This window comes from Elgaria multicarinata, chromosome 5 (genome assembly GCF_023053635.1).
Source record: "Elgaria multicarinata webbii isolate HBS135686 ecotype San Diego chromosome 5, rElgMul1.1.pri, whole genome shotgun sequence".
Classification (NCBI taxonomy): Eukaryota; Metazoa; Chordata; class Lepidosauria; order Squamata; family Anguidae; genus Elgaria; species Elgaria multicarinata.
In genome coordinates this window covers 7,697,079-7,723,369 of record NC_086175.1, presented here as the reverse complement: position 1 = coordinate 7,723,369, position 26,291 = coordinate 7,697,079, and the positions used below count along the sequence as shown (strand labels likewise).

Genomic DNA, 26,291 nt, shown 5'->3' with positions numbered 1-26,291 from the left:
ACCAACAGAAAAAAACCCTAAGACACACCCGCGATTCTAAGACGCACCCCATTTTTAGAGATGTTTATATGGGGGGAAAAGTGCGTCTTAGAATCGAAGAAATAGGGTATATGTGCACATGCAGGAACAAATAAATACAAACTTGATACAGAATATACAATCATTAGAAATTTCTTGTTGACTCCAGTGTGGAGAATAGGATGGTCTAATTATGGTGGGCTATGTCTAGTTAGGAAGACTCTGTCTTCAAAGTCCATGTAATCCAACTCTCCCAGGCTATCCACACAATATCACAAACTTTCTTAGGGAGCAACCTTAGACGCTGTCTAGAGGACCATAGGATTCTTTGGTTTCTGTGAACCAAGGTCGGAATCAGGGCTGCATCCTTGGAATCAAGGCTCTGACCTTGGAACCAGAGCTCTGACCTTGGAGCCCAGAAATCGCTCTCTCTGCCTGCTCACCCGCTGCTTTATTGTTGGCATGGTTCTCACTGAGTTGGCTATGTCTCTGCGTTTGGAAACAGAGTGCTGAAAGGGTGAAAAGGGGGTGGTCCCAGGGGCAGGGCGGGGAGGAGAGTGCAGAAGCCAATTTACGCAACTTCCTATTGGGTCTCCAGGTCCCTTCCCTCCCTGAAATTGCTCTTCCAGGTAAAAATGGAAGGCAGACAGAGCACGGAGAAAAAGATCCCCTCTGCACTCCAGCCACCTTGCATAGTATAGTCGGCAACCTACGATTTCAGAGGCTGTTGACTATCTGGATAGGATCGCGCCCTAAATTTCATAAAATGCACTCCAGTAAAGTTTCTTGGCAACCAAAGAATGCAGAAACATTATACACATAATGTCCTGCGCAAAGATAATCTACAAGTTATTAGGAATTTGTGATCCATTATTACATTTCTCTACAAAGCTTTCAGACTTTGATTTTACCCACAATTACTTCAAATTTTGGGAAATTTCAGGACTGCAATAGGTATTTACATAGCTTTGCAATATGCCAATATATTTATGACAGCCTTGGGATAATGTTTTCTCATTAATTATTCCCAAGCACCCCTTGTAATCTGAGTTCCTATAGTAATATTTTCATTGGCTGGGGACAGATGCTAAGGAGACCCTGGATCACCCTTCCCTAAAATGGTTTTTTCCAGATGTTTTGGTCTACAGTTTCCATCATCTCTGACCATTGACCATACTGGCTGGGACTAGTGAGAGATGTGGTCTAAAACATCTGAGGATTCTAGGTTAGGGAAGGCTGTTGTAGATAAATAGGGGTGTGCAAGGAATAGAGATGTACAAGTTTACATAGTTAAAAAAGAAAAACAAGAAAAACAGGCTTTGCTTCTGGGGCTGGGGTTGCAGGGGTTGGGGAAAAGGGGAAATTTGGGGGGAAATTGAAAAATAAGCAATACCTTTTCTTTTAGCGTGCTTCACAGATGTAAAGTCACTTTGTTGCTTTAATACAGCCTTCCCCAACCTGGTGCTCTCCAGATATTTTGGACTTCAGCTCTCATCATCCTCAGGCAGCATGGCCAATAGTCAGGAATGTGGGCACTGTAGTCCAACACATCCAGAGGACACCATGTTGGGTAGGGCTGCTATAGGAACATAATGCAACTTTTCTGTTCTTCTTCGTGGTCTCTGTGCATCACACATATGGGCTCTGCGGTTCGGAAACTTCTATAGCTGAAAACGTTTTAGGCGGGAACCCCTCCCCCACCGTCCACTGAGCATGCTCAGGGGTTCCCGCCTAATCCCCTCAGTTCTCTTCAACCGCCTGTAGAGTCAACAGCGTTTTGGAGACTTCTCTATTGGTATTGTTACCTCAGCTGAAAATATTCTATTCTTCACTCTTCTCTTACTTCTCCAGTTTTCTATCTTTCTCTATATAAAAATAAAATAAAATAATTATATATTCGTTGTTCGTTTTTCTCAGCCTTGGTGCCTATGGCACAACAAGGCCTATTCAAAAAGTGTTCCTCCTGCGGGCAGAAAATCTCTCAAACGGACGGACATTCCCGGTGTTTGCTGTGCTTGGGGGAGACGCATGTCGTCGAATCCTGTTGTTTTTGCCTAAAATTCTCCAGGCAAACCAGGAAGAACCGATCAGATCGCCTTCGGGCGTTACTGTGGGAAAAGGCATTGGAGGCAGTGGAGAAACCAAGTACGTCTCGACGCTTCAAATCTCCCAATACCATGGAGTCGATGCCCCAACCTCCTCCTTCGCGGAGTGATGCCTTACCGGTTCACCCCCCTTCCTCCTCTCTATCCGCTTCCTTAAAAGCGGCCAGGAAAATATCTAAGAGAGCGAGAGAGCATGTTGGGTCTGAAGAACCCCAAAAGAAAAAGAGCAAACTTAAATCGAAGGGGGGGAAGAAAAAATCGGCAAAGTCAAACCCTTCGATACCGAAGATCCCGGTACCGACGCCTTCGATACCGAAGCGTCCCACGGCACCGAAGAGCCCGATATCGAGGCTGTCATTACAAACAACGCCTCCAATACCAGCAAGCCCGATACCAACACTATCGGTACCGAGAGCCTTCTCGATACCGAGACGCACAACTCTGTCTTCACCGCCGGTGTTAACGCCGACCTGTACGGAGCAAATACTGGCTTCCTCAGTCCCTCCTTCGTTCAATATTGTTACGATACCGACCGAGGAGACAAGTGCAAGAGCATCGATCTCTGAAGGAGAGATCAGGGGCTCCTCACAAGACCCGACGCTGGCGAAGAGGTTTCTGCCTCCCCTCGATACTGCCAGAGCCAACAACTGTCTCGGGATACCGATGGACATCGGTACCGACAAGAGCCAACGATCGATACCGACACGCATCGATACCGAGACTTCGATACCGACATGCATCGATACCGAGACTTCGATACCGACACACATCGGTACCGAGATGTGCCACCCCCCCGATACCGATGGCCGTCGGTACCGAGCCGCAACACCATACGGATACGCTCGGGATCATTCACCGGCTTCAGTTCATTCGAGCCATTACTACGATGGCTCGAATCGTAGTAGAGAGACAGGGGGAGTGCGACCCTACCCTGTTGGTTCTCCTAGACCTCTCAGCGGCCTTCAATACCATCGACCATGGTATCCTTCTGGATAGGTTGTCTGAGCTGGGAGTTGGAGGTACTGCGTTGCAGTGGTTCCGCTCCTACTTGGATGGCCGATTCCAGAAGGTGGTGCTGGGGGATTATTGCTCTGTGCCGTGGCACCTAAGCCAAGGGGTTCCACAGGGCTCTATCTTATCCCCTATGCTGTTTAACATATACATGAAGCCGCTGGGGGAGGTTATCCGGAGATGTGGACTGAGGTGTCATCAATATGCGGATGATACCCAGCTCTACATACGGACAACATGGCTGCTGTCTGGCATATAAACAAACAAGGCAGGACGAGGTCTATGGACTTGATCTCCCTCACTCTGGACATTTGGCATTGGGCAATTGCCCACGACATGACTTTGTCTGCCATTCATATCGCAGGCCAGGACAATATCCTGGCAGACGACCTCACACGCACGAGTGGCGGATGAAAGATTCTGTGTTGGACACGATCTTTCAGGCATGGGGACAGCCTGTAATAGACTTATTCGCGTCACCAGAGAATGCCATCTGCAACCAATACTGCACGTGGGCAGGCCACGGAGCAGCATCTCTGGGAGACGCCTTCGAGAGGATGTGGACAGAACAGCTTCTATACCTGTTTCCCCCCATGCCACTCCTCTCAAGAGTCATCGTAAAGCTGCGCAGCGACAACGCCATCTTAGTAGCACCTTGGTGGCCAAGGCAGCCGTGGTTCACTCCGCTACTCAAACTGTCCTCAGCGGAGTTTATCAGACTGCCTCAATGCCACAATCTCATATCGAAGGGGAAGGGACTCATCTTCCATCCGGATGTCAAGTCCCTAAACCTAACAGCTTGGAGGATAAGGCATCGCTAGACAACCAACCACTGATGTATGGAGCATTATCCTAGCAGCCAGGAAACCAGCTACTCGGAAATCATACGCAAAAGAATGGACAGTCTTTTCTGCTTTTGCTCTCAGTAAAAGCGAAAACCCAGCTTCAGCACCGATAGCAACAGTGCTTTCTTTCCTTTTTTCTCTATTCAAAAAAGGACTCAAGTTTTCGTCAATAAGAGTTTATTTAGCAGCTATCTCTGCTTCACACCAGTGGATTCAGGGCTGCTCGGTCTTCACACATCCTTTGACAAAACGGTTCATGAAGGGCATGAAGAACACAATCCCACCAGTTCGCTCTTTCGTTCCTCAATGGAGCCTTTCCGTGGTGCTCAAGGCACTATCTGCCAAGCCCTTTGAGCCTTTAGCAAGGACAGATTTGCGATTACTAACTTTCAAGGTGGCATTCCTTGTGGCAGTCACATCTGCTAGGCGTGCCTCCGAACTAGCAGCACTCCGCATTGATCCACGTTACACGGTGTTCCATGCTGACAAGGTGGTCCTTAGACCGGACCCAGCCTTTCTGCCCAAGGTTGTGTCTTCCTTCCATCTTGGGCAGGACATCACGCTACCAACATTTTTCCTTCTCCGACGTCCCCTATTGAGTCTGCTTTACATACCCTGGACGTAAGACGGGCTCTTGCCTTCTACCAGTCCAGAACTGCCACCCTCCGGAGATCCCAAAGACTTTTTGTTTGTTATGGGGGCAAGCAAAAGGGACTACAGGCATCTCCGCAGAGAATATCTGCTTGGGTGGTTCAGACCATTAAGCTAGCCTATGAACTCGCTGGCCTCCCGTTGGAGGGTAAGGTGCGTTCCCACTCCACGAGAGGAGTGGCCACCTCTACAGCCTTTGAAAAGGGGATCGCTCTACATCTGTAAAGCGGCTACCTGGTCGACTCCACTGACTTTTGCCAGCCATTACCGTCTGGACGTCAGATCGCGTAGAGACTGCGCTTTTGGGCATGCCGTCTTATCGGCAATTCTATGACTACTTATCCACCAACTGACACCACCCACCTCCGGGTAGTCAGCTTGTTATTCGCCCATATGTGTGATGCACAGAGACCACGAAGAAGAAAGACAGGTTGCTTACCTGTAACTGTAGTTCTTCGAGTGGTCATCTGTGCAGTCACACAACCCTCCCACCGTCCCCACTATGGTTCATTAATTCTTGATCACCTGGTGGTTCTCCTCAGTGAGACTGTTTAGGCGGTTTCAGGAACTGAGGGGATTAGGCGGGAACCCCTGAGCATGCTCAGTGGACGGTGGGGGAGGGGTCCCCGCCTAAAAGACTTTCAGCTAGAGAAGTTTCCGAAGCTGGCCCTGCGCAGGCGCAGAGCCCATATGTGTGACTGCACAGATGACCACTCGAAGAACTACAGTTGCAGGTAAGCAACCTGTCTTTCCTCAAGTTATTTTATGTATAACTTCGTTTGCTCATAAAATTATGTTTTAAAACTTACTGAGTAAACTCAGTAAATTTGTAGTTATCGTCTGAATAGATTAGAACTACATTAAATGCCTGCTTCAGCATTAGAAACACAGGACTCTATAGAACAAAACCCCAACTGTCAAGAACGCACATTTATTGTCAAGAATGCACAATGGTTGCATGTTGGGAAACTGAGCATAAATGTCCATCAGTAAAATATACTTTAGATCAATAATTTTAATAAGGAATGGAGAAATAACTATGCTGGGAATCTTACAAAGAGTATTAAAAACCATTTCCTCCCAGCGCTTCATTATTTCCAGACATTTTAAATCTCTAGTCTTTCAGTAAAAGTATTCTTATTACATAATTTTTAGAACTCATTTTGTGGGGAGTAAAGTTGTATAACAATATATAAATACTTTGTCTTAAATTCTAAAAATATATATTTTATAATTCAAAGCTGTCAATTTTTCAGGGAAAAAAAAAACGTCCTCAAGAAAATAAATGGGGAGGAAACTCCCCCCCCCCCATATTTCCCCCTTTTTTTCCTGGGCCTTCACATCTCTAGCAAGGAAACATACTCATTTCACATTCATATTTATTTTAATTTAATAAAGTTTCATTCATTTTGCTTTTAGATTATATTTGTTCAGTTTTTCCATTTATTTCAGTGGGAGACTCAGCTAGTTTTCTGTTGCCTATACCTTTGGTGTTTTCTATCCAAATGGCATGAAATTTGCAGACATTTCACTATCCTCCCAGAGCATCAGATTTTCCAACATTCAGAAAGATAAGATAGATGGCTCCCATTTTATAGGCAATTTATGTGCTGTACAAACACCACCTAACTGCAGTCTGAACTAAACATTTTTCCACTGTGACAATTTTATTGCTGTTTTTATTTCCCTCTTTCTGTCACCTTTTTTTGAACAAGTACCTAGTTCTAGCCTATTTCTTCAATGCAGAACAACGCCTCTAATGCAAAGCAGCTTAAAAACAAAGACAAATTAATGATTTTCCCCCCATTTATTCCAATGCTCATTTGTTTCAGGCTCATTCGTTTCATTTTTCATTTGCTTTTAAATGAATGCATGCCACTATTTAGTTATTATATTTATATTAAAACTGTTTTTCATGATAGAACTCAAGAGGCATATATATGGACTCTCAAGCAGTCTCCAATGTAGGCATTGACCAGATCAAGACCTGAGCTTCAGCATTGTCTTCAAACTATACATACATTCTACCACCCAGTCCACTATCTGACCCTCCATCACTCCATTCAGATGTTGGGGCTTGTTACGTTAACTGTCGTTTCCATGTTTATTGTTTTCCTTGATTATTGTTGATCTATATGTTTTATATATTGTTTGGCAATTTTGTTGCTGTAGCCTAGTTTTGTATACAGAGAATTGTCATTGGGCTGGTTCGCATGGTCATGGAGGGGGAAATAACCCACCATGGCTTATTTCCTCTCCCGCTTGAACATGTCACGTACTTTGGGGAGGATTAGAACAGTTAGCCTCACTGGCACAACTTGCTATGTTGTATGAACCTGGTGAGGGTGGCTTGTTGCTGTGGTTAACAAGCCAGCCCAGAATCCTAAAAGAGCCCATGGGTACTGGGAGGCTTGTTAACCATAGCAACAATTCATCCTCGACAGGTTCGCACAACATAGCACGCCATACCAGTGAGGGTAATTATGCAAATCCCCACGCACACAACCAGTACCTGCAGCGGGAGAAATAAACTAGGGTGGTTTATTTCCCTCTCTTCGATCATGCAAACCTGGTCATTGTGTCACAGTCTATGAAGACATTGGGCCAGTTCGCACAATCACTGCAGCCCAGCATGGGCTTATTTAAGTCATGGTGTGTTGTAGCGCATGTTAGCTGCCATTTTGAATATTCCACACCTGCTGAAGGGTTGCCATGGTTTGCTATGTTGTCCAAACCTGGGGCAGCATGGGGGAAAATAACCCTCCAATAATCTTATAAAAGCCGCAGTCGGGGCTTTAATATGCACTCTGGCTCATCAAGGCTCATTGTGGCTTAAGAAATGGTAGACTGCAGCGATCGTGCAAACTAGGTCATAGATTGGCATTGAAAGAACTATGTTCGGCTTACCCAAGGCTTTGGGCATGCCCAGTGGAATTCTTAACTATTTTCCTTTGAAAGACAGATGCCCACAACTCATTGCATGTAACAAAATGCAGGGGAGAGGGCTGCTGTCCAAAAACACACGTCAGAAGCTGCCTCGGGCACATTGAACGAATTGTACCACTCTTTGAATCCAGGCTACTTGTCTGCATTTGTGCACACACACTTACACCTTGTATGGACTTAATTCACTGGTTACAAATGTAAGACAGACTGACACAACTACCTTCTTTATACTAGTGCATAACTTTAGTTTAGAATCTGTTTATACATTTATTTTGCTAAATTGACACCATGTTTATGTATTAAAAGTGCTTTGTCAGACCAGAGAACAGCAGCATTTTTCCTTCTTAAATTACCTATAGGTAGCAGTGTGACCCTTTTTCCAATGCAAAATTCTCATCTCCATTTCACTCTTCATCTACATAATGAATAATATTGGTTTAGTTATGAATTCATTCAGAGTGTGAAATACATCTCTATCAAAAGGAGATGGATCTTAAAAGTACTTTAGAATTCCACCTTTTTTCCTTTGAATATTGTAAAAGCCACCTGTAATTCTGATGTTTTGAACTTAATTTTGAACAAGAATCTTATTTCCAATTCGAAATACCGCCTAACTACTGTTGTTATATCACTGCTAGGTACTTTTTAACAAAATCTATGGTTTGAAGTTTTGTTGGGGGGGAAAACAGAACTGTTCTCTTAAGCAGATTTTGAAGAAGGAAAGTATTGATATTGTGATTGATCTTTATAAACGTATCTTTAGATCATTGGTGCAATAGAATATGATTCTCAAGACTGCAATAGAATATTATGCACAAGGATGTCGTAACTATGATGCACAAGGGTGCCATAACTTGGAGGTAGAGCACATGCTTTGTATGCAAAAGGTCTTAAGTTCAAGCCTTGGGATGTCCATTTAAAAGGGTCTCTCTGAGTAGGGCCTAGAACAGCCTTCCTCAACCTGGGGCGCTCCAGATGTGTTGGACTACAACTCTCAGAATGCCCCAGCCAGCTGGGGCATTCTGGGAGTTGCAGTCCAACACATCTGGAGCGCCCCAGGTTGAGGAAGGCTGGCCTAGAAGCACTCTGAGGAAATGAAGATGGTAGTTGTGGGCTGGAGCTGCAGTAGAAGACGCTTTACTGTGTGGCACACCTGCCCAACTAAATGTTTAAAGGAAAAAGGAATGTGTGGCGATAAGAGTCAGCTCTGATACGTTTCTTACCTGTGCTGTCTCACCTGCCAGTTCTTTTGGGATCTCCTAGGTGGCAGTGCCCTGTGTCTGCATTCTGCAGTCCACTCATAGCAGAGCCACTGTGTTTGGCAAAGTGCCGTGTGAACTGGCCTTTATTCTTCAGAACAGTACTGATAGCTGCCCTGTTCCTGCATTTCATTCTTGTACCCATTTTTTAAAAATGGTGACACAGCTCTGGAATCCAGGCGGACAGCATCAAGGAAAATGAAAGTTCTGGTTTGAGCTAACTTTTTTTTTTCTAGTTCAGCTCTGTTCTCTTCTTCTCCTGGCAGTAATGGTAACAGCAGTAGCTGGAGCAGTCTTGGTTTAGAAGGAGATATGTATGAGGAGAATTTATCCTTTCCAACATCAGACAGGTTGGTCAAGCCAAGACATTGGAACAGGCTGGTTCCTCATATTTTAATGCATGAAGTCATTCTTTTTCCAGACAAAAGGAACTGGCATATATGCAATCTGATTCATTATCCACTTGCTTTTCACCTAATCATGGTTTTCCTTAACAAATTCATACCGAATGGGTCCATTTGACTGTGCTACAGTGTGAATGTCCTGTCAAAATGAAAAACAAAACAAAATACTGTTATGCATGTCCTGCTTGCTATTCCAGATGCCTCCAATTATTTCTTCATAAAAATAAGAGCTTGCTTCCTACAAGATTTCTGGTTTTCTTTTGTTTCAACATTTCTCCTTTTTCTGCTATCAAAACGAGACTTTCATATAATTCAGTTCAAAATAAGATTGAAATAGTATTTTTCCTTCTTAAAACCTCTCCGTATTTTAAAATAAAAGGGTCAGTTTACTTAATTGTGTTAACTTGGGAAATTTGCAAGCCCTGTAACAGGAAATGGTGTGAGAAGCAATGCTTTCTTTTCACAGTCATTCCTTGATGCTTTTGTCAATTCATACTATTTTTTCCTTGAATGTCCATCCCTGTCTCGGTGGAGTAGAACACAATATTACCACACATTGCAGTAATTCTGTCCTTTTCTTTTTCTTTTTTTGCAGTGATGGAGCAGAAGATAAAAATGAAGACGTTAAGGATACCACTGAAGGTAAAGTAAGCTTTTCTAGGATTTGTGTCAGAAAAGCACTCCTAGGCCATTTAAAAATGATCTCTACATATTATGTAATGTGCATTCTAATCTATATATATAAAAGCCCAGACTGCTCCTCCAAGCCAGTTATAGTTTTTGCCCTCTGGCGCCATCTAGGGACGTCCCTCGGAACTGTGGCCTTCTATGGAAGTTCCAAGAAATAGTTTTTGCCCTCTGGCGCCATCCAGGGACGTTTCTCGGACCTGCGGCCTTCTATGGAAGTTCCAAGTTCCAAGAAAGATAACTGCCAGGAGCTTCCGGCCTAGCAGAGGGGCCAAAACCCACTAACCTCCTCACCAGACTGCTCCTCTACACCTGTCGTATGACGGGCTTTTTTGCTAGTCTGTTATAAAACACAATCTGTGGAAATTGCTGACTTCTGAAAGGCCTGCGTGGAAGCTATTTTGATTGATATTTCCTAAGCAAAGTCTGGGCATGAAAGACCTAGCTCCACCTTATGGCCATTGGCAGCCTCTTTCTTCCCTAAAGTAGCAGTCCCTGGCTACATTGGTAGATACCAGTTCAACACAAAACATTCTGAATCATCTAACCTTCCATTTGGTAGGAAAATGTTTAGTTCACGTAGTGGACCATTTTGCATACATTGAACATCAGAAAGTTCTTTGTGGGGATTCATTTTAGCGAGCGGGAAGGAACAGATTGGATAATCTTCTATACTTTCCCCTTCCTTTCCACTCTGCATTCATCCTACAAAAGGATAGTCCCAGTGTATTGACATAACCCTAATTGCGCCACGCTAATTCCTATGTGTGATCCAAAGGCCAATGGCTGCACCTTGCACTGATTTTTGAAGCAGTCAAAGGATGATTAGCTTTGCTATCTCGTGCAATGCCAAGTGCTTCTTTGCAACATCCTTGTTTTATTTTATTTTTATTTTTATTTTATTACATTTATATACCGCCCCACAGCTGAAGCTCTCTGGGCAGTTTACAACAATTAAATTAGTGTTAGGACTCAGGCCTGGCATGTGTGATAGAGGTTGCTCTGAGCATGTACAAAGTAGCTTTTCTCCCTCAAATGTGGGGGATTAGGGCTTCTAGCCTTGGTGATTCTTCCATCCCAGCTGCCTCCTCCCTAAGATTGGTTAAGGAAGCATGTATCCCAGCAGCGGCCAAGTTATCCCAGTCAGCATGCAGGAGAGGGTCTGCTCTGTGTATTTATTGCATTTTTATACCGCCCAATAGTCTCAGATTGTTACATCTTGATGCATTGAATAAAGAGAATCACTGTCAATTCCTTGTACATGTATTGCTGATTTTGCTGTGTTGTATTGGTTTTAATTGTTGCGTGCTGCCCTGAGTATTGTGAATTCAGTGGAAGAATGGGATATACTCGTTTCTAAACTTAGCCCTCTCCCATCCCCCACAAATGGTATTCATTGGCATATTGCCTCTGAACCAGGAGGTTGCATAGAGCTGTCATGACTAGTAGCCTTTGATAGACCCAACCATAAATGCAGCTAATCTTTTTGAGGGCATCTAAACTAGAGGGTATCTTTTGGCACCAAATTCCACAAAAGAATAATATGCTTCTTTTTATTTGTCCCGAATCTCCTGCCAGTCAATTTCATTGGATGAATCTACATTCTAGTACTATGAGAAACGGAGGAGAACTTCCCTCAGTCCACTTTTTCCACACCATGCATAATTTTATAATGGTGCACCATTTTGGTTTCTGCACTTTTCTGCCTCAAAGAACTATACACAGTTGCTGAAGTGTGGCCTCACCATAAATTTGTATAAGATCATTATAACACTGACACTTTTATTTTTGATACATAACAATTCCTAGTATGGATTCACCTATTTCGCAGCTGCCCCATACTGACTTGTCATCTTCATTGAGTTATCTATCATGAGTCCATTACCTTTTTACTGGTAAGTTGGCACCAATTCAGTGAATATGTGAAGTTAGCATTTTTTACTCAATGTGCTTCACTTTATAGCTACATTGAACTGCATTTGCCATTTTGCTGCACGTTCCCCCAGTTTGGAGACATTCTTTTGGAGCTTTACAATCCCTTTTTGTTTATACCAAAGGGTATAATTTGGTGCATTCAGCAAACTTGGCTACCTCTGCTCAGCCCCAACTCCAGATCATTTATGAACCAGAATTCATTGCTAGCGAATGACCTATATAATTAATTGATGGAGAGAGCACTCCTGTGGTCCCTGGACAGGTGTCCTAAGGACCATAGGATGACTTGGGGAAAAACCCTCCTGAGGTTGGAGGCAGCGCTCCGACCTTGAGAGGGGGAGTCAGAGATCTGGCACGGCTCCCTCACTGTGAGGGAGAGTATGAAGAGAACTGCACCGGCTGCCTCTCTGAGGTCAGAAAGTTGGAGGCATTGTAGTGGGGAATGGGCGCATTCTAGTGGCCAGGGAGGGGAGGGGACAAGAGTGGCAAGGATATAGATTTACCCTGAACCACCTCCAGCTTGCTTCCTTCCCTCTCCAAAGTGCCCTTGTAAGACGGGTTGAAAAAACAGGCTAGTGAAAATATAGCATCTCCGATGAAGGGAAGGCAAATATCACTACTGGCACGCCTCCCACCCTGCCGGCTTCAGCCCAGGAGGGCGTAGGAATCTTGGAAGTCTCATAATTCAGGAGCTTCTGAGCAGCGAGGAACAGTCCATAAAACATGCCTTAAAATAATATGGCTAAATAATGGATCCTTCATTATAATTATGTTTTGCTTATAATAGGGTTGGCAAGTACAGGAAAGGCATTGGTAATCGTAAATGTCGACATAGGACCATGCATGGTGGATTCCCAGCTGAGAACGACACTGCAGTGGTTGACGGCTTCAGAAGCAGAGGTGGCTGAACTTCATTTTCATGATGGTGCTCCAAAGGAATTTCTTCTTGTGAGTAACAAAAGTGCTGGCGCTATACAAATCATATTTTTATAATTCTAATCATGGATAGAGTAATCAGGTAACTCCCATCAACACTTCATTCAGAACTGTCTCCAGAGCAACCTGGGTAGAATTAGAGACAGAGCTGTGGGTAACTCACAAATTAGTAGCTTTGCTTGATAACATTGTCCCTGAAATTCTTATTTATCTATTTATTTATTTATTTATTTATTTATTAAATTTCTATACCGCCAATAGCTGGAGCTCTCTGGGCGGTTCCCAAAATTCTTGAAAGTTAGAGATGTAAAGGGCCAGAAAAAACCCAGGAAAATTGGGTAAAATCCCATTTTTTCCAAAGCTTTTTTGTTTTTTTTTTCCGAAAAATTGAAAAAAAATGAAGAAAAATGGATTATGGGATGTTTTATTTTAGCATGATGAATAATATGTTTAAGACAAGGTATTTAAATGTTTACTTCTCCAAATGATTTCTAAAAAACTATATACAGTATCAGATTATTGCAATTTCTGTGCACCAAGGAAAAGCAAGTCCTAGGTTGCAAATTGATACTACAACTCTCAAATGCATTAGCAGGATGCATTTCTGCCTCTAGGGAGCACTGCCACTAAAGCATAGACTGAAACTGATAGTGATGGCTATAACACAGAAAATGAGTCTGATTAAATTTCATGCATATTGATTGAATCTTGGTCCTCCCTTTTTCTCAGTTCTTTTTATGAGAACGGGTGCTTTATGTCTGCTTGACACTATGGAGGACTTGCGGAGACATAAATAATTTTTTTTGTTACTAAAGTTGATGGTTTCCTCTGTTGTTGTTATTCTAAATTGTTTTTTGCCTGCTCCTCATAAACTGGCAAAACCAAAGAGGTTCCTTACAGTTCAGGTGTTCCTAACAGTTCAGGAGCTTGTGGCTCCATTTGTTACAAAAATAAAAATAAAAAAGTAAATTCAATTTGTAATAATTGTTTGAATACACTGTACTTTTAATATACCAAATGTAATAATTTTATGCCAAACCAAGTTGAACTTAATTATATTTTATGTTCCTAAAGTAACAAAGTGACTTTCAATCTGTAAAAAAGTGCTAATATTGCATTATTTCATTTTTTCTGAAAATTTCCATTTTTTTTCTGGGGGGGAGGGGGGAAACGGGTTTTTCCATAGTTTAAAAATTTCTGGAAATTTTACCTCTCTAGCTATGAACCATATAACCAAATAGACTGCAGTACCTTTGGCTTGTTTTGGTTAGGCACTATTCTATATGCATGGAAGCATGCTTTTCCCCTCCTCCTTCCCTGCTCTTGCTCCTTCTTACTTATTTGAATGAAAATAGACTAGACTGAATTCTATATGAAATAATAGAAATAACAAACAACAAAAAGTCAAATGACCCCGATACTTCTGTACATCCTCAGGGTCACGTGCTTTTTCTCCCTTTCCACATGCAAGAAGAGGAGAGTGAAAGCTTCTTCGTTCACTTTTGAACTAATAACAGTACTTCATAGGGCCTTGCTAGACGAGGCTTTAGCCCTGTGCGAGCCCGGGGCTCACCCCTGTGCTTCCAGATGACGCACAGGGTATCCCGGGCTCAGGCAGGGGTGAACCTCCCTGGGCTCGGGGTAACCAGCACCGCTTCTGGCCCAGTTTTTCTGGTTTTTCTGAGCCCGAGACCACAGGTGTGTAGCCAGGTCTGCCGCTTTTCCCAGCTAGCGCATTTACTCTCGAGTAGCCGGGAAAAGCGGCCATCAGGGCTACAGTGGGGACATGGGGGGCGGGAAACGGAGGCCATGGGGACATCGGGGGGAATCGCGGCCCAGGGTACATCGGGGGGGGGGAATCATGACCCAGGGGACATTGAGGGGAATCGCAGCCCAGGGGCGATGGGGGAGGGGAATCGGACATGGCGGGCGGGTGGGGTGGGCATCAGACATGGGGGGGGGAATCGGGGGCAGTTTTTTTTAAAAAAAAAACCCTACCTTTCTCGTTGGTGCGCGCGCACATGGCCCCTTTAAACAAAAAAAAATGGCCGATGCGACGGAGCTTTCCTTTACGTGTAGACAGGAGCGTGTTACGTGTAGACAGGAGCGACAGCCCACACTACTTCTAGCGCGGGCTGGCCCGTCCATACACCTGGATTTAAAGGTAGGTCTAGCAAGGCCCATAGTCTCTGGGCAGTCCTTCATATGGGTTCAACTCCACCCAGAGTCGTAGATCGTGAGATCAAGCACAGACACATAAACCCCCTTATGTAGGACTGCACAGATGACTATTCAAAGAACTCTATTTACAGGTAACAACCTGTCTTTCCCTGTTATATCTGAGCTCAGGGAAACATGGTTTGTTCTAATTGTGTAAAACAAACACCAGTTCCCCAAGTGTGGACATAATGGGAGCTCTGCTTAGATCAAAAGCAAAAGAACAAGTTTCCATCTCCTGTGTGAAGTGGGAAGGGTGCAAGAGTAAGGCTTGTGCAGGCTTGCTCCCATACCAACCAGTCATTGCTTTTCAGAATTGCAGGTTTTCAGATAGTTTAGTTTGACTTTGTTTATTGTAAAATATAATGGAAAATATTAAAACTACTCCTGATAAAAAATCGTCATCCCATTGCCATCTCAGTTTCTTCTGAAGACGCTTCAGGATGTTGGTACCTTTAACATTTATAGTCTTGCTGGATAAATGAAACATGTGATTAGGGTAACATATTAATGACAATAGGCTTGAGTGAAGATCCTGAAAAGGGAAGCTTGTTCAAGCAATATTTGAACTAGCGGAATATGCCTAAGTATTACCAGTCATCATTGTACAAATCAGTTAATGTACCCTGCTATAAAATGTGCATATTATGCCTAAAGTGGTGCTTTATATTAACCCTGGAAAACCTCTTCTTGTATGGCATATTTAATAAAACTGTTTCATTAATCTGTAATGCCAATAGCGAATCAATTGCAAATTGGGCAGCAAAAATATCAGATGAGGGCACTAAGAGCTGCACTAGAAATTCACCAGATTTAGAGAGCTGTATTTCATTATTTTATCAATGAGTACTAGCAGCTACAGGAGTGCTGCAGGGAAAAGAATCCATAGCCTTCCCTTTGTACTGTGTGTGACTACTTCTGTCTCGAGCATCAGAGGAAAAAAAAGTGCTCTTTGATCCGTTCCTCTTGAGTCCAACCTTGCAAGTAGCGTCTTGCGGAGGCAGACGGCATTATAATAAATATTGTAATGAGACCTGCAATGAAATGTTTCAGTCTATCCCCAGCCCCTAACCCAAGCGCTCCTATTCAGGGCTCCAGCCAGTCTGGAACAGGGGCCTTGTTCAGGGCTTGCGCTTCTAGTTTTGGCCCCTTCCCTTTTGCCTTCAGACTCATTCACCACTTGAACGTAGTCTCCAGGAGCTTCCCCTAAACGGGATTTGGCCCTCTGGCTGAAAGAGGTTCTACACCTCTGGTTTAGGAGGAGGACAAGGGATGCTCCACCCCACCCCTCACACACACAACTTTCTGAAATATCCCTTTATTAGCACTAAAGGGAATCAAGTACATTGAGCCCTACACTGCTATAGGGTGATGGTGGTCTGGAGTGAGAAATGGTGGGGACATTTTAACATTCTGATGTACATCCCATCAACTCTAACCTCATCTCCATATTAACATAATTCTTAGGGCAGGGATGGGCAACTTGTGGCTCTCCAGGTGTTTGGTCTATAACTCCCATCATCCTTCCCCTTTGACTATGCTAGCTAGGGTTGATGGGACTTGTAGGTCAAAACACAAGTTGCCTACCACTGTGTTAGGGGGTCAGTCAGGCCAACTTCATAGAATCATAGAATCGCAGAGTTGGAAGGGGCCTACAAGGCCATCGAGTCCAACCCCCTGCTCAATGCAGGAATCCACCCTAAAGCATCCCTGACAGATGGTTGTCCAGCTGCCTCTTGAAGGCCTCTAGTGTGGGAGAGCCCACAACCTCCCTAGGTAGCTGATTCCACCGTCGCACTGCTCTAACAGTCACTCTTCCTCTCCTTGCACCACCCTGTCTTCATTCCTTTTTTCTTACCTGACATTCCATAGATTTTGTAAGTTCGCAGCTCCTTGATTTACTGTTTTATACATTGTTTTGCTTAAAACTTAAAAACTAATCCACTTCTGCACACCTGCAGAGTCTCCCTGAATATGTCCAAACACTTGGTGGCCCGTTTTGTTTCCAAACTGATATGCATGGACCACTCGGATTAAGTGTTGAGAATAATGGGGACCCAAAAGAAAATGCTGCTGCAGTGTATCCCTAAGCTCTCACAGTAGTGCTCCTATTCAGGACTCCAGCCTGCCTGGAACAGAAGCCTTGTACTGCTGCTTAGACCCACAGAAAGCACTTTTTCCTTTCGTTCATTCTGAAGTGGTTCACTGTTTGTCTCCTGTGTTCGAGAACTAGGCCTAAGTTACACATATGGAGATTTGGTGCCAGAAGTCGACTTGACAGAAGCACTCCTAGAAACCTACCCATGTTAGAATCCTTATCTTTTTTGCCAAGTCTTCAGATGGCTCATTCCCAAAAAGTACTGTGTAGAACATCAACATAAACACATTAAGTGTGATCTGTTGGGTTAAAAAAAACCCAAAAAACTCCAGAATTTACATAATTCCAAAGTATTAATTCCACAGTAGTACCAATTTCAATTTGCCAGTGTCTCTGTGCAGATAATCCACCACCATACACATCTGTTTTTATTCAAACTGCTAGACAAAGAAAATGCTTTCCTCAGAACCTTTGAGGAGAAAATGACTGAACTACATCAGCTTAGTTTGTAGTTGGAAATTTTAATTTTCTGTTTTCTGGATCTTTACATTTCCTAAACGTAGAACTCTGGAGTCAGTGGTTTCCACTGAGAATAGAGTTTGCATACGCAGAAAACTACACTTTTTGTCATGGAAGGATGGGATAGGGAGAGAGAGGGGAGGTATTTATGGGGACAGAGACAGAGAATAAGAGAGATATCTTTTAGTATTGATTTGTGCAACTGTTGAATGCCAATTATTGGGGATGGTGATAAATATATTAATTTTCACATACAGATTATTATTTTTTGCTGTTGTGTGCTACCCACATAACCATGAACCACAGAACCGCTAGGAATGTCACTCTGAAGAGCATCTTTAAGGAAACTAGAGGGAAGAAAAATATCTGGACTTTGAGTATGCCTTGTTTTTGCAGCTGTAAAATATTTACCTTTTCTGGCTTGTAATTCTGATACTGTGGTTGTTAGTCTTTTTTAAAAAACACACCAAGGAAAGAGGATTAAGGTTTACTTGAGCCACCCTAAGTATAAGTCAACAACAACAAAGGCTAATGGCTTGACTAGAAATACTCCCTTCCTTGCAGAGACTGGGGGAGGGAATGTAGCGAAAGAAAGGTAATTGCTGCACTGATTGTCTTTAATTAAAGCCAAAGCCTTTTGTGGGGATGGGGCTGTAGGGAGGGAAAGTGATCTCATGGCTGTGATTAGTGGAGGCAGGCCAGCATGCCATGTCAAAAGTGGGGCGGTGGGGGTCTTGTAGGGGAAGGGTTTTCTCATGCTTGAAGAACTAGCATTGTAACGTAACCTTATGTTTTAAATAAATGCTTTGCCGCAGGCTATCCCATTTCAACTTTACTTCTAACTCTAAACCGTCCTTTTGTTTTGATTCTAGCTTTCAAAGAAATTGCAAGAGAGAGGCTGGAAAGTGGGAGACCTCTTCCAAGTCGTGCTGAAGTACTGTGAAGTAATGGAGAAGGCTATTGATGGGGAGAGAGCTCTGGAAAGCAAAACGTTTTTTGGGTGGCTTCAGGAACACGTCTGAATAGCGACGTGCTCTTTCCTTTATCTCATGCCTCCTTTGGAAGGATGGAAATGTGTATCATACCCTTCAAGTAGCAAATGTACTGTTGTTTGCATAGTGAGAAACTTTTGGAGTGAAAGTAAATGTAGCTTTGTGATGCGCTATATGCTTTTTAATCCAATGCATATCTCCATAATCAGTAACTCCATTCATTCTGTTCACTTGAACTTACAGTATGCTGTGTTCAGCCTATTGCAGCGGTGAGAAGAATGAATTTTTCTATCATGTGCGTTAATGAAGGTTTTTAACCAAGCCAGGACAAACGTTGTACCACCTCAGTCTAGCACATTTCTCCCTCTTTTCCCAGTTTTTTTTTTTTTTTTTTTGTAACAAGGAAGTATTCAGCGAACACGGAGTTCACTGATAGTTTGCCGTTGGCACTTTCAGTAGAGTAAGATGGGTGCAAAAGCTCTATCGTTTGTCCTTTCTCTTCTGCTTCTAAGGAGCTTAAAGCAATTCAAGGTGAACATGAAAGCAGAATAGGACCAAATGGGGTTGGGGTGTTGTTGCTTTTAAGGGGCAGAGAGGGTCCCAATTGATGTACACCACAGAGAGTCTAATCACTCTGGCCTGTGAAACAGTGAATGCTCTTTCTTCACTACTGGAGGTTGGTGGAACGTTGTGTTTCTTATAAATTAATTTCTCGTATTGGTTATAGCTGTGGACATGCATGCCAGAAGCATGTTCTAAAGAGCTCCAGTGTTGTGATGTCTTATTTAGGATTCTTTAGCAAAAGTTCTCCAAGAACAGGTCTCTGTATTTAAATAAAATGCATTTGTTCTCTTCCTATGTGAACTGAATATGCCCAAACGGGGCTGATTTTTAATGGGCCCCAGTGAAATTTGCCAGTAGTACAAGTATTATTAGACCACCAGCAGCTGGACACTTTATAAGGTGGAGTCAGGAATCATATCTGATTTTTTTATCTCCAAAATACTGTTCCAGGACCAACGTTTCATCTTTTTAAAGTAAGTTTTTATTTGGGCCATTTTCTGTAAACAACTTTGTATTTAAGTAGATTGAGAACACAGAAATTAAGAAACTTTGTCAATGTGAGACACATTAGCATTTCACAGCTATTTTAGTGAACTTATTTTGGGAGTGGGATCATACATTTCAAAAAATGCAGGTTCCTCAACACTGCCGTCCGAGTAAAGCGGAACACGTTTGTAGCTGTGTACAACAGAAATGAAGAGCTCTCTCTGCTGGGCCCTCTGACCATATCAGCGCTTGATTACTGGGGCAGCCACCACCTTGTGTCTGGTCCTTATCAGCTGAAGGGCAGCCCTGCAGCACACAGAAGACACTTTAGTTTGTTTGCTCACAGTAGAGATAGAAGTGCTGATGCCAGTCTGGAAGCAAAATGCTCAGGTCTCCCCTAGGACTTCAGCTTAATTCAGCTTACAGCATTTGAAGTACAAGTGCACTCTCGGTTTGTCATTGAATATCTCTACTTTAAATATTGTTTTGGGTTGCAGGGTGTAGTTTTTGATCACTGAATTCACTTTAGTTTTGAGCCACCTTTGTACATGCCTGTTATAGCTGGAGCTGTATTGAAGACAGTTGTTTTTCTGTTGTAAGTTTTGGATATTATTTAATCCTACACTTTTTTTGATTAGTTGGAAATGCAGTTGATTCGGTTAGTTATGCAGAGTTAAGGTAATACACAGCCTGACTTAATCTTGAGCTAATCTATTTGAAAGGAACTTCCTTGGGATTAAGTCTGTGGAAGTTACTTCCAAGTAAATCTGTTTAGATTTATAGTACCAGCTGGCCGCTGATAAAGATAAATCATGAGTAGTGGTGTACACTACTAAACCCTAAGGCCTTTATTTGAAGTACAAACAAATTGTCTTTATTCTTTAAGCACCTAGCTGTGTACTGTGCAATCAGGTCCCATCACGGGGACTGTGGTTACTTGGTACATGGTAAATAGTTACATATGAAGGTGGCTGGGGCATTAGTTCTTGCACTCCCCCTCCCCCAGGTAACATTGCATTGTTAGATGAAGCCTAACGGTTTCTTTCCCACATCCTTAGTATGACAGGGATCCTGAGGAAAGTAGAAATTCACCAGGTGTGGCTTTCCATGGCATAGAGATGTAGGATTGACTTCTTTGCCTGTTGAATTGCTGCCTGGAATGCAGGTTGAAGGCACAGAAGTCCTGTTTGGGAAGGATAAAGCTAGAAGCACTTACTGTGAACAGCTAGGGAAAGAATAATAAAAAAAACTTGTTGGTTTCCTTGTCAGACTCTGAGCCCTGGTACACTTAAGTGGCCCACTTACCTCCAAGCTGTTGAATAGACATGTGTCTCTATGAGCCCAGCTGCCCAGAAGTGGGGATTAAGGAGCTTCTGGAGCATGGGCCCCTATGAAGGGCAGCTTGGGCAAAGAAACGTTCAGCCTTTGCTCTCCGGGATTCTTCTCAGAGTTTGGTGTGCTGGGAAGGGTCTACACCTTCAGGTCTAAACCACCTCTAAGCGCCCGTGCTGGGATTCAAGGGAAGGTCAAGGCTCTGGTCCTATTCAAGTCTGAACAGCAAATCCAGAAGTAAATGGTTTAAGCTTTGCAACTGCACCGCACTTTGGTTAGCGCTGTTGGATTGCTTTGTTATGCTTTTCCTATATGGCAAGCGAAGAACATGGTGTCATACTTGCATTCCCAGTATATATAGACACAGCAAAATACATGTGTGAGTGATGTGTGTAAACTACGCACAGTTTTCATGCTTCTTCCTAACCCTGTTCAGGAACTGCGTAACAGTCAGAGTGGCCCTTAGTGTGACAGTTACAAACATAAAAGCAGTTTGAATAATTATAATTGTTTAGATATACCTGTAGTAAATGAGGCTGACGTGAAGGTCTTTCACTGTGCAATGGTGACATTTTGTTGTTTTTAGATACAGCTAGTTACAAGATGTGAATTTCAGGTTGCACTAAACTTGTCTTTGTTTTAGCAGTATCTTAAAATAAATTGTATATAAACAAAATTATTTGCTGCGTAATGATTTCTATGTATTTTTCATGTAAATTGTTGATTTATCTTTTGCTTTTATCTCTTTCAAACAAAAGCAGATCAAAAGAAACTTCTTAAATGTGGGCTCTTGTAATTTTGGACATGTTTATTAAGAAGTCACTACAGATGCAAATCAACTAAATTAACGCTTCAGCTAAATTAATTCTTATTATTATTGGCCCACAGTGAACCTCTGCTCATTGCAACACCTTGTAATCTTACAATGCAATATCTGGATCCCCCAAAATATAAAGGCAATGGTTTGGATGGCTGTGGGCAGAACCTTGATGATGCGGTGAAATGCTGAAAATTGTAGAGATGCACTCAGAAGAGACTGTGGCTTGGAGCCTCAGATAAGTTAACTTCAGGAGGTTCATGGGAGGAAAGTTTTCCTTCCCCCCACCCCCCACTACCTTAAAGTGATTTGTAAAGAAGAAAGCTGTTTGAGGGGAGGTGGTTTCTTCTAAGAAAAGAGCTTGTGTTCAGGTTACTCCTAAGAGCTTGTCACACTAACAAGGACAGGAGATGGGATCTATCCAGCGCTCACAATGCATTCCTATCAGTTTCCATTGCTTTGTGCACTTGTGTCCTGTTTCCTCTTGAAATGGGCTTGCACCACCAACTGAACTGTGGAAGCCCACAGCTGACTCTCTTGCACAGACTGGTGCAAGGTCTCCGGTCACCAGAGGCAGGAGGACATGCAGGGGAGAGCATGTGCTGCCAGAGCTGGAGCCGTCCTCTCCACCTTCCACAGAGTGCAAGGAGCGCAGCCGCCTCCACCGTCTTCCTCTGAGGGGTTCTTCCTGAGAGCAGGGAGGTGGCCCTGGAGACTCTGTGCCACGGCAGCACGTTCGGCCAGCCAGGCTCTGTAAAGCTGCTGGCACAAATCCCCAGGGAGACTGTCTGCTTGATGCCCCTCTCTCTAAGGGGTCCTGAGAGCAAGGCACGGGGTGGGCTGCACTGCACAGTGCACAGGGTCACTCCAGGCGCTCTGCTGTTGCTGCCTTTGCCGCAGCAGGGGAGCAGCAGGCGCAGCTCTCCAGAGTGACAATCCACCCATGACTTACTCAGAGTGAAGCATTGGTTGGGCGGCTCTGGTAAGTGCCAAGGTGGTGTCATATATGACATTCCAGACTTGTGTATCAATTTAATATAATGTTATTGAAAATGAGGATTTGCTCATATTGCCTCAGACCAATTGACTCCTTACCTGTGGAATCCTATTGATTGGTACCTATAGAGTGATAGAACACAGTGCTGGGAGAGCCATTTGATTTATTTACACAAGCTTTAGCTTTGCTCCAGAGTATCTGAATAATCATTTCTAAGTCCCTTGTTAAAAAAGAGGTGCCGTCATGGTCTTTGCTACCTTGCTGAGCTCTGGGCAGATACTACAAGCTGGGTTGGTTAACCACACAACCAGTCATGCTTTTTCCTGCTGCTTCAAGAATGAGATGGTAATAGAAACACAAAAACATTGAAAAATGCTAACTAGCCATCTCTTCACCATGGAAACTTTAAGTCCACAAGAGATGATACATGTTGGTTTTTAAGAGCGGACTGAAAAAGATAATAATGACCAGACAAGAATGTCTCCATGGAAAATTAACTGAAGGAGAGGCTAATTGGAGCAGAATTGCTCAAGGAAATCATTTCCAGTGCCATGCTAACATCACATTAAACTCCCTTCCATGAATGAAGTCACATCAATCTAATGTATTTAATCGAGAGAGAGAGAGAGAGAGAGAGGGGAAGAATATGATTTATATGGTGCTTTAAAGCTTTTAACTGTAAAGGTTTTTAGCCTATGAACCCAAATTATTATCAGCTTACAGAGGGAGGCATTTGAACCTGAGAGAGTGAGATAAGTGAGCTGTGTTTTAGAACCTAGATATTCTATGTCAAATCCCACAGCCACTTCCCTAGACTGCACATCCCTCTTCCCTAGAAATATTAACTTTGATTTCACGAAGGAATTACAGGTATACCTCAACCTTCCTGCAAATAGCTTGATTTTAGCCTCACAAACATCCTTGCAAGGCAGGCTAGGTTGACGCTGTGACATTCCCCAGGTTACCCAGTAACATCCATGAGGTTATCCAGGGATTCAGTCCTCTATTTTTCACCACCAGATCCAACACACTAACTCAGGTGGATTTGCCAGATCCACAAGCCTCTCTGATCCTGCCCTCGCCCACTGTCAGGTAAGCAAGCTATATGGGCTCAGAGGCTGGGAACGAAGGGCAGAGAGGCTGAAAAAGTTCCTGCTGCCCTTCCTGCTCTGCCTGGCTCTTGCTTACAGGGCTTTGGGACAGACACAAGGCCCCAAGATTGGCGCCTTCCAAGATTGACGCCTTCCATCTATTGACCACCAGTCCGTTAGGCCTGCAGTCTCATTCCCTTTTTCAAAAGACGCATTAAAATGCTGCTTGCTGTACAACAGATCCATATGTACTTTCGTTGTCTCTTTTACCTGATGCAACTCCAAGCACAAAGAAAGAAATTTTGAGGTCATTTGTCCCTGGTTGACGCTTCTGGTGCAAAGGCAGGAAGACTTGAGGTTTGCAGGATCTACTTCATTTTCACTGGAGCCCTGGGCCTTCACAACTAGATCCAGGTGGAAACTAATGGCACAGGAAGGTGGCTACATAAATTGAGGAACAAGGTGCCTCTGATCACGTGCTCAGCTCAGGAACTTGTTTTTAGTACCAGAACTAAAGTTTTAACAGTAACCTACTATAGTTTCCCCCAGCCACCAACATTCTTTATTTCTGGAGGCTCATCCTTTTTATTTTATTTTAAAGAAAAAGCGCTTTTTGTTGTCACTACTGTTAGATCATTAAGTTCTCTCCTGCACATCACCCAGAAATCTGCCAGTGGGTCATAGAATCATAGAATAGTAGAATTGGAAGGGGCCTATAAGGCCATTGAGTCCAACCCCCTGCTCAATGCAGGAATCGTGATCTGTCTTCTGCCCACCCCACCCTGGTTCGGCTGGCCTCCTCACAATCTTTTCTTTTTTTCTCAGGCATAATTCCCATTGCCTGCCCAGCCACCATGCACATTCAAGGGTGACCTTTTATTATTATTATTATTATTTATTTATATAGCACCATCAATGTACATGGTGCTGTACAGAGCAAAACAGTAAATAGCAAGACCCTGCCGCATAGGCTTACATCATAGTAAAGCAATAAGGAGGGGAAGAGAATGCAAACAGGCACAGGGACCTAAAACATTTTTAGCTATACTTCAGACAGAATTCTGTTGTTCTGTTCTGTCACTCCTAGTTCTTGAGAGCACGGCAGTAATGTTTGCATAGTCTCCCGCTCCAACAGCAATCTTTTGATAGTTTCCAGGCGAAGAAGAAAAGCAATAGCAGTGCTCCCACAGAGATTCAAGCTAAAGTGGTTAATAATTTGTACACAACTGGATCAGAAACCAGGGCAATTTCCATTGTAGCCAGTTGGGTAAGTCTCTACATGCAACTGAAAAGAATCCCCAAGCCTGTAAATTCCATTACATTTCTATAATGGTAACGTAAAGGAATATTGCAGAACTAGAAAAAAAAGCAATTAATTGGAGTTAAAATTCTGTCCCAGAACAACTGTTTTGAAATTCAGATGGCACTGCATTGCCTCTCCCTGGTAAATAAATTCAAATCCCCATATTATGCTCTGCATCTGTTTCCAGCACACAAAGTGCCTTAAGGGGTTTTCACATGCAAAGCTTAAATAATTTTTGAGACCTTCTTGTACTATATATGTTAATGATTGCAGAAGAGAGAGTGGGAGAAAGGCATTTTTAATGCAAATGAACAATCTGGACAGTGTAGGTTCTGCATTAATTCATTAATTTACTTTACAAACCTAAACCATTTATGAAAATGCTTGTAGTGTTTTTCGTGTAGTGGTCATTTCATTAAATTTCTTTTCTTTAATTCAAACTTTATTTGTTTTTAACCAGAACAAACATAGGAATGTCTCATGAAAATCACTTGCACGTAAGTAACAAGAACACCTAACTAAATAATTAAAAACTGTGGTTATAGAATCATAGGCCGCATTCGGACAATACGGTAGACAACGATGGGGACGAACTCGACAGTCGTTTAAGGGGTGCTCCCACACAACAGATAACAATCAATGGTGGTGTGGTTTAGGATCAGCGTTGAGTTGACTCACTCATCCCTGACCTCTCCTTCCCCCCTCAGTTCTCCTGCTAGTATCCCAGCAGCCATTGCTGCTGAAGAACTACCCTGCTGGCTGGGCTACAGCGGCAGCCACCGCTTGGACCACTCTTGCTTTATGACTCAGTGGCTGACAAAATAACCAGCGGTGGGCGATGAAATAACCAACACGGCCCGCCACGTAACACGACAACCAACGGTGGTTCAACTAGCCAACTCTGCACAGCATTGGTTCTTTGCGTGGGTTATTTTGCCCAAATAACCAACTATTGGTTAAAATACTCCCACCACACAACACGATAACCCATGGTGGGTTAACCGACCAACCATCGACTATTTAAACCAATGTTGGTTATCATGTTGTCCGAACCCAATCATAGATTTGAAAGGGACCT

At 43.2% G+C, this 26,291-nt stretch overlaps 1 protein-coding gene across 3 annotated transcripts in view; it reads left to right on the top strand.

Moving 5' to 3' along the window:
* AKAP11 (A-kinase anchoring protein 11) overlaps nucleotides 1–21,684 on the top strand; it is a 64,839-nt gene extending 43,155 nt beyond the window's left edge. For 2 of the 3 annotated variants that reach the window (XM_063125967.1, XM_063125969.1), the window contains 4 exons: nucleotides 9,102–9,185; nucleotides 9,835–9,881; nucleotides 12,649–12,809; nucleotides 18,504–21,684. In XM_063125967.1, the coding sequence (XP_062982037.1) occupies nucleotides 9,102–9,185; nucleotides 9,835–9,881; nucleotides 12,649–12,809; nucleotides 18,504–18,653 (442 nt within the window). In that variant the 3' untranslated portion in view covers nucleotides 18,654–21,684. The remainder of the gene's footprint in view (nucleotides 1–9,101; nucleotides 9,186–9,834; nucleotides 9,882–12,648; nucleotides 12,810–18,503) is intronic. The other variant, XM_063125968.1, reaches the window with a different exon arrangement.
* The last annotated feature ends 4,607 nt before the right edge of the window (nucleotides 21,685–26,291 follow it).